Source organism: Quercus suber, unplaced genomic scaffold (assembly GCF_002906115.3).
Source record: "Quercus suber isolate HL8 unplaced genomic scaffold, Cork oak 2.0 scaffold_236, whole genome shotgun sequence".
In the NCBI taxonomy this organism is placed as follows: Eukaryota; Viridiplantae; Streptophyta; class Magnoliopsida; order Fagales; family Fagaceae; genus Quercus; species Quercus suber.
This window is the reverse complement of record NW_027069693.1, coordinates 297,795-307,049: the sequence shown is the minus strand read 5'-3', so window position 1 is coordinate 307,049 and position 9,255 is coordinate 297,795. Positions and strand designations below refer to the sequence as shown.

Below are 9,255 nucleotides of genomic sequence, written 5' to 3'. Positions count from 1 at the left end.
TATATGAAATATGTACACATTGTGTGGCTTATTTTTATATAAGAATATGTCCTAATGTCATTTTCAGATTTTCTTTGCTTTATTCTCTTAATATATTTATTGAGACCCCAATCCAATAGAAGTGGTTTTATATGGTAAGTACATATATATCTTTGGCATGAATGGAAGTGGATAGTTTTTTGTGGCACACACAAACTATACTTTTTGTTGTTTAATATGTAAGTGAAACTGAGAATACTGCTAATTAAATATAATTAATGAATAAACCTTTCCTAGGGGCTTTGTTTTGCTTTGCTTTATGTTTTTTTTTTATTCAGTGGGTTCACTGGTTTTGAACAAAATGGTGCATGCGATGAACATGAATTACCTAATTAGCTTCAAAACACAAACACAAAGCCAAAGACAAATCAATTGGGCTCCTCTTTTCCAATAGACAGTGGCACAGACAAAAAAGCAAGCTAGCCAACTGTAAAACTATGTTAATAGCACAAAACATTGGGAAATTAAAGAAAAAGAAGCTATCATTTCTTTCAGAAATTTGACTGTAAGTAACTGGGAAGATCAAACTCCGTCATCTCATCTCCTATTTTATCTCAGCAAAATTTACTATCTCCGAATTCTATAACCAAAAAAGAAAAAGAAAAAAAAAATTCCAAAACCTTCAAAAAGGAAATGAAAATGAAAAAACTCTCTTTGCTCCGGTGGGCAAAAATTAAAGAAACCAAGCCGCTCACTGGTTGTGATCTTGGACTTCTTGGTTCCCTGGGGACTCTCTAGTTTCTTCAGTGGTAGCTTGTTCATGGTCACTCATCTCCTTTTTCATTGTCTCACAATTCTCAGCCTTGTTGTCCCCATCTTTTTTCTCACCCTTAACGTTAACTCCATCACCAAAAGAAGCAGCTTTGGAATACATAGGTGTGGCCAAGAAAGTTGGCTTCTCATCTCCAGCCATAATCACCAAGAATTTCTCTTCGAACACCTTCACTGCCTTGCTTTCAGAATCACCTGCGTCTTTTTCATCACCATTCTCCAAGTCTCTCTCTTGTCCACCTTCCCTCTCATCCAATTGCCCTGCAAGCTTCCAATAAGAACAAGCCAAGATCAAAAGCGCAAACGCTATCAGACCCAGCATCGCTGCAAGCCCTCCGAAGAGGTATGGCACCGGAGAGTGCCACGGAGACGGCTGTGCCCGTGTCTGCATCACTGACATAGATGGTGTTGGTGACACTATTGAAGTCTCTGCTGTTGTTGTTGTTGTTGAGCTAACTCTTGCCAACTGTAAAACTATGTTAATAGCACAAAACATTGGGAAATTAAAGAAAAAGAAGCTATCATTTCTTTCAGAAATTTGACTGTAAGTAACTGGGAAGATCAAACTCCGTCATCTCATCTCCTATTTTATCTCAGCAAAATTTACTATCTCCGAATACTATAACCAAAAAAGAAAAAGAAAAAAAAAATTCCAAAACCTTCAAAAAGGAAATGAAAATGAAAAAACTCTCTTTGCTCCGGTGGGCAAAAATTAAAGAAACCAAGCCGCTCACTGGTTGTGATCTTGGGCTTCTTGGTTCCCTGGGGACTCTCTAGTTTCTTCAGTGGTAGCTTGTTCATGGTCACTCATCTCCTTTTTCATTGTCTCACGATTCTCAGCCTTGTTGTCCCCATCTTTTTTCTCACCCTTAACGTTAACTCCATCACCAAAAGAAGCAGCTTTGGAATACATAGGTGTGGCCAAGAAAGTTGGCTTCTCATCTCCAGCCATAATCACCAAGAATTTCTCTTCTAACACCTTCACTGCCTTGCTTTCAGAATCACCTGCGTCTTTTTCATCACCATTCTCCAAGTCTCTCTCTTGTCCACCTTCCCTCTCATCCAATTGCCCTGCAAGCTTCCAATAAGAACAAGCCAAGATCAAAAGCGCAAACGCTATCAGACCCAGCATCGCTGCAAGCCCTCCGAAGAGGTATGGCACCGGAGAGTGCCACGGAGACGGCTGTGCTTGTGTCTGCATCACTGACATAGATGGTGTTGGTGACACTATTGAAGTCTCTGCTGTTGTTGTTGTTGTTGAGCTAACTCTGGCAATGGTTCTCATTTTTTCTTTTGCTTTTTTTTTTTTTCTTTTCTTTTCTTTTCAAAAAGCTGTTTCTCTTTGGTTTTGGGGTTTTAGGCAAGTGTAGAAAGCAAAGAATGTGAGTTTGAGAAAAGAGAGACGGTGAGGGGGCGTATTTATAGCTCAATAAAAAAGAGAGGGAAGAGAAAGATAAATAAATAAAACACTTTAATTTTATATATTTTGTGTTTCTGCTTTTGCTTTTTATTGGGGTCACGGAATTGGGCGTGTTATGTTGTTGTAACTTGTAAGCAGGATTCCTTTAAACTTGATCCTCTGCATCCGGATAGTGTCCCTATGGGGTGAGTTGGTGGGGCCAGGTTCAGGATTATTGGACCAGTGGTTGGTGTGGGCCCAACAACGACTAATCGTGACCCTATGATTGAACTTTATTTGGATCAATGCCCGTCCTTTTTTTTTTTCTTTTTTTTTTTTCCCATTTTAAGTATTTTACCTTTTGTCAATATTAGCATTTTAAGAATACAGCTGATTGTTGGACTGTAATCAGTTAATTCATGTGAAAGTAATTGCCCAGCTTTGTTTTTGTCTAGGCTATAAATGATTTGAGCCAAGATTAGATGTTTAAAATTAGTTTTTTTTTTTGTCAAACAAGCTTGGGTTTGTTTATGGGTTACTTAATTAATTTATTCATTTCTCATGTATAGTAAATAAGTAAAACCATAATTAAAATGCTCATATATTATCAATAAACTAAAAAAATTATTTGAAATAATATAAATGTATTTACAAACTTATACATTACAACCTCAAGTCTATACTAATATATTTTTAGAAAAATATATATATAAAATTATAATATTATATATAGTTAAATCGAGTTCTATATTTACAAGCTTATTCACAAACATATTATTATGTTTGAGTTTTGCTTATTTGCTAAATAAGAAAATATAAACAAACATTTTCTTAAGCCAAGCTCAAGTTACAAACAACTTGATTCATTTATAATATTGTTGCGACTAGGTGATGCATCGTAGATTTTAGTTTCAAAATTAGAGTGATAAAAAAAATTAGTTACAGACCATCACTAATAGACGTAAAAACAAGAGTGTTGTACACTGTGATCATATATATTTTATATTTGAAACGAAGATAAGAATTCACTTTTAGATTAGATTAGATAGGAAGTCAATTTAGTGTCTTAGTAAAGATGTTACTCACTCATATCAGAAATGACTACGGTGACTAAACCTTAAATAAAAATAACTGATTTTGTTCATGAATAAACTCATTGATTAATGAAGCATGGGTAAAATTGTATTTGCACTAAATGGGGGTACTTTTAGAGAGATAAGAGAGGGAGTAATACCATTTGCAAAACAATCTGTTCTTTGGGTATGATTGGTGTTTGAGAAAAACAAATTACCTACAAAAGATCACAATCTTGCTTTTTACAGATTTGGAGAAATGGGTATTATTCTAAACCTCCACTAATGTGTACTAGAATATGATGTTTTTGTTTGCGATGTCATATCTCCACATTAACAATCGAAATTATATCAATATATTAGGAGAGGCATTTTCTAATTTGTTGCTAGTGTCCCTATCTAAAATATAGACACAGTTAAAACGCACTTCGTTTCAACGCAATGAGATGTTAGTATAGTGAAAAGCGATCATAATCATTAAGCAGGGATAAAAGAGAATAAAAACAGTGTAAAGTGGCAACAAAGTAGAGTGACTCTCCTTTGGTTTCATAATTTGCATTGTGATTTGATTTCATGTTGTCTGGCTTGAAATCACCACAACAACTATCTTTATCTGCAGCAATCCACCACAGCATGCCTTTTTTATTTTTTAATGTTTTCATTTCATTTTGTTATTATTTTTAAGAGGACCATCATATGCAACTGAAAGGTATTAGACCATGCTCAGTGTGCTGCATGGGTGTGGCACTGTGGATAAGATATTTTCGATCATTTTTCAGTTCAATCACTATATGGCCCCCACTAGGATAGAGGATTCCATTTCGGCGGTAATGATCTTATGATGAATAATGAAAATAATGTAGCATGGTATCATCTCAAGAAGGTTTGGCTTTAGCTTTTTGTTTTCTTTTGAGGTTCTACATTTTTTTTTTTGTTGGATGAACTTGGGGTGTATCTTTTGGTTGTATAAAGGAAAGTAGAAAACTGTTGTGATTAGGGCTAACAAAAGTACACTCATACAAACAATAATATAAAACAAACACACAAGATAAACAATATTTAACGTGATTAAGCTAATTTCAAATTTACGTTCACAAGCAACACCAACCAAATTCACCATCAAAGATGTAGATTATACTTAATTTTAACCAAGCCACTTCAACCAAGCTTATACAAATAACACTACCAACCTCACAAATACAAATTAACTAATAAACCTCAAACACAAATTCACAATTCCAAAACTCCAATAAACCCAATAAATACTCTCTTACACAAAAAGAGACAAACAATCAAACTACTATTTTTAAAAAAATCTACTCTATGTTATTCTAAACATTTTCTCCTCTCTTCATATGGAAGGACTTTTGGGCAAAACCCCCAAACCCTTTGCAATAATGTCTATTTATAAGATGATTCTATTCATTGATGGACAAGGAATATTCTTCAATAAGGAACTTTCATTTTCAGATCAAGGAAAATTCTTTTTTTTTCCACACCAAGGAAACCTAATAATGAAATAAATCTAAATAAAATTTGTGACAATCTCTAATAAAAAGGAACTTCATTATTCATAATCTTTTATGAATAGAGAAAATTAATTCCAAAAGTTGGCAAATGATTTATATATGTAAAAGATGTGTAAATTGGAGCATCTCAAGCTTTAGTTGCAGTTGCACCGAAGTTGGCTACCTTCTTTGATTTGCTCTCACAAAAATTATGAACAAGAATTTATTATCCTACTTTTAGTGTTTCACTCTGAATTTTAATAAGTACAATATCTCATGTGTGATTTGTTTCCATTTTAAATTTTGGTTACTTTATAAGGAAAAAAAGACGTGACAAACTACAATTGATGAAATTTAAAGTAGAACAGAGGATTTTTATTTTGAATTATAATCTCACTTTTGAATCACATGACATATGAACTCAATTTTATCAAGATATATCATATATGATATCAAGTAAGTAAAAAAAAAAAAATCTTACTATAAGTTAATAATTTGACTAATGTACATGTTTGGCTCTTAAAATTTGGTGTTGGTTTCGTTTTGGACATTTACGTTTTTATTTTCATATTAGTTATACTATTTTTTGTTAACACCAATTGCTTTTTAATGTAGGTAGAAATTGAACCCCAAAATCTCAAATATCTTATTCAATGAGAAGAGATTTTATCAATTAAACTAACTGAGACTCATGATTGTTAAGTGCTAAATAAGTGGTATCTATTAAAACATGTCACTCATATAATATTAGGTGTCACTAGATTACGAACGAAAATAAACAACATGACCAATGTGAAAATGAAATCAACAATTACAAGTCAAAATGAAAATTTTAAAATGTAAAAAACCAAACGAAAAAACAAGCAAAATTTAAAGGATTGAAAGTATACTTTAGTATAATAATTTATAATGTTAGATTGAGATGGTTTGGTGAGCAACCATGTTGATCCCAAATGAGCTAGGTTTACACTCTTGCTTTGATTATAATTAGGTTAGTTGGGAGCTCTCCAGCCTCCCCTTAATTAAAACAGTTAAATACCATCTCTATCAACGTCTTGCTTTTACTCGCATTATTTGATCCACATCAGTACGGTCATAGGAAAATGGTTCACTAAATTGATTGGAGAGCAATTGCAAGCCATCCAAATGCAACGATGACTTTTTTGGTTGATTTTCTTGTGATCTAGGATCAGCTTGTGTTTATTAATGGTGGTGATACAGAACGACCTACATTGCTACCTAAATTCACCATCCAAATTTCAGTTTTCCCATGAGAAACATGTGAGATATCAAAGGTGTCATAGCCCAAATTCTTTCCTTAAAAAATAAAATAAACAGAGAAGATTCGTGGCCTCCTATATTTTTTGTTAGCCTCGATCTCATTTGTGGTTGCTCTAAAATATTTGATTGGGCGCGTACCTTAGGGCTAGCAGGTTACTGAGTCATTGTCGTAATCATAGTTACACTTAATGCAAAATGTTGATGGTGTCATTGTCCAAATATATTCACATCAAAAGATATGCAGCCGCAATTGTTATTCACTGTCTAGGGCGCCCAGGATGATTTCATCAATATTAATTGCACCCACTTTTGATAATCTAGCTCCAATCTCAGAATTAGATCCAATCTCAGAATTAGATATTAAGGGTTATACTAACATATGTCCTTTGGACATACATTAATAAACTATTTTAAAATTTTTTTATGTGAAATAAAAAAGTAACTCATTTTTTTGACAAAATTTTCAATTTTTTTTTATTATTTTATTTTATAAAAAGATTATTAAAGAGCCTTAACTGAGCTTGACAAGTAGCACTCACTGTGAAAAAAAGAGCATGCGTTTAGGTTGGTTTTGTGTCATGGGATAGGATAGAATCAATGAGATTGACTATAGGAAAAAAAAAAAGGATCCAACCGACCGACGTAATCAATTACAAAAAGTCTAGAGACGCACACTCTTGCAGACACTTTCTTACAATAAGTAGTACGCATATGTAGTGGTGAACATATTAATTTTCACAAGTACAGTAGTTGTCTTCTATGCGTAAGTGATATAATCTAATAACACATTAATAAATATATAAGTTGTGTCAAAGTGTGTGACATAAAATGTGTTCACCCGGTGAATTAAGCAATAATAGGAAGGAAGGAATTTTTGGTTTGCGCAGGAGGCCAGGAAAGTCGCAAGGAAATTGATGGAACAATAAGACATATAGTGCATCAGCAATAACCCCACAAGCACAAGCACAAGCACCAGCACCAGCACTAGTTAATTCTTTGCCTGCCACCCTACTGGCCTCTCCGCCCAGCAGGCCCCATTGCTCGCGGCATTTTGGCACTCACTGTGTGGGTACCCTCCTCAATGCCTCTCAATCATATCATCATTTTGGATTCACATCAGGTGCAACACTTAGGGTATTGCACCTGGTGCAATACCAAATGAATGGTTTAGATTGAAAGTTGAAAAAACAACTTTCAATCTCAATCATTGAATAAAATATATTAAGAACAAAGTTAAAAAGTTAAAGATAACAAGTAAAAAAAGTAAAAAAAAATTGTGAAGGAAATGAGTGAATTGCACCAGGTGCAATGCCCTAGGTATTGCACCTGGGAATCCCATCATTTTATCCCCATTTCCATTTCTATAAGTGTGTGGGTCCCTCTACTTATATTCCATTTGGACAAGTGTGTGGTCCCTATATTTTCCATTTTAACAAGTATACTTGGTAGGGTCCCCTATTTCATCATCTTCCACCAATTATTATTATACCATCGCGAGGATTAATCAGTTTTGTGTAGTACAATTGTGCCTTAATGCTTTCATTTGTCAACATTGAACATTCTTTTTAGCCATGAACTTAATCAATTTTGAGTTATGTTAGCCGCATTACAAATTCTATTGCATAAAATTTTTGGTAAATTCCATTTACAATTCTTAAGGTTTTGGGCTAATATCAACCAAATTTAAGAATTGGTTGACATTAGCTCAAATCTTATGGTATGTTAGTGGAATTTACCTTAAATTTGATAATTTAATGATGATTCACACAAATTAATATTATTTATTATGTTGTTAAAGTGTCACTAATCAAAATTTACTATATGCATTTTTTAGTAAAATTTGTATTAAATGTAACATCTTCCATCAATTATTTTATAATTTGTCCTATAAGATTTTTAGTTAAGGAAGTCCCTTCTAATCTCTTATTATTATAGGCATTACAATGAGTGCAATTATATTGCCTCCACTCCAATGAGATCTTTTGGTTGTGCGAAATGTGTATTGGATAATATTGTCTATAAACTAGTAAACCTACTAAAGATGAGAACCATTTTTTTAAAGATTCTTTTTTTAACTTAATAGTTTCAAGTTACAACGGGAGATAAAAGATTTGAACCCTTGAATGTCTTATTTAAAAACATCAAAATTTGCTAATCAATTGAATTACAAAACTCTTGGCATTTTTATTAAAGATTTTAAGAGTATTTTATCTAAAATTTTTGCACGGACATCATATCTTTGCAATTTTCTTATTGGGATTAAGGTCTTCTCAATTATTAAAACAACATAATAATATTTAACATTTATATTCTTACCACACCCATAAACAAAATGAAAAATCAAGATAGATCTTGTGGTAGGGCAAGCATAATTTAGGGTTCTACAAATTTTTTAAAAGTAAAGTACATAAAATTATCCTTTGATTCCACTCAGTTTATAATATACACATAATTATAATAATTTTATATGATTTTTTTTATTTTGAAAGATTTTATTCATTTTGATAGGATGATTTCGATCAAATTTAGACAATCTTAAGCATATTCATCAATTAAAGTGACGTACAATAAAGTAGATCTTGATCTTCACTTGGTACTAACTTGATAGGAATCTAGTGATAGATAGAAAAATAATAGACTTTGCATTACTTTCTTAGTAATGGAGGAACCAAAATCTTTTTTATTATATAGAAGTATAATAACCATACCATGGAATGACAGGGCACTCATATTAATGGCAAGTGACTTCACACACACTTTGGATGGGACCAAGAGAATTGAGAGAGGAAAAGAGTCTTATCTACAATAAATAGCTATATATATACTTTTGAATTCTATTACAAATTATAGTTTCCGGGTCCAGCTATCCATTGTATTAGCACAAACTTTTGATTCATTATGTTATGGAAATTTCATACATTTGGAATCCTCTACTTTAACAGAACTAGTTAGAATATTAATAAAACCTTCTTTTAATTTGGGGGGGTGACTTGGGGCATATGCTTTCCATGTATCCAAAGCCAGGCTTTGCATTAATTGTCTTGCTATCTATATTTCTATCTTGTTATTACCTCAAGGACAAAAATACAATCATTCAAAAGGATAGAGGCAATATGTGCTTTGGGGTAGTGTCAAAGCAATGCTAGATTGTTTGCTTGCTGCAACCACAACAAAAAGACCTGAA

General features: G+C 32.9%; 2 protein-coding genes across 2 annotated transcripts; both read right to left on the bottom strand.

Annotated features, from left to right (window-relative positions):
• Window positions 1-503: 503 nt before the first annotated feature.
• Window positions 504-1,306, bottom strand: LOC112003136 (protein GLUTAMINE DUMPER 5). The gene has a single exon (XM_024035317.2). The coding sequence runs from the start codon at window positions 1,304-1,306 to the stop codon at window positions 731-733; it is 576 nt and encodes a 191-aa protein (XP_023891085.2). The 3' UTR covers window positions 504-730.
• A 7-nt stretch (window positions 1,307-1,313) lies between these two features.
• LOC112003138 (protein GLUTAMINE DUMPER 5) lies at window positions 1,314-2,219 on the bottom strand. The gene has a single exon (XM_024035319.2). It carries the CDS (start codon window positions 2,093-2,095, stop codon window positions 1,541-1,543), a length of 555 nt encoding a protein of 184 aa, XP_023891087.2. The 5' UTR covers window positions 2,096-2,219; the 3' UTR covers window positions 1,314-1,540.
• Window positions 2,220-9,255: the final 7,036 nt, after the last annotated feature.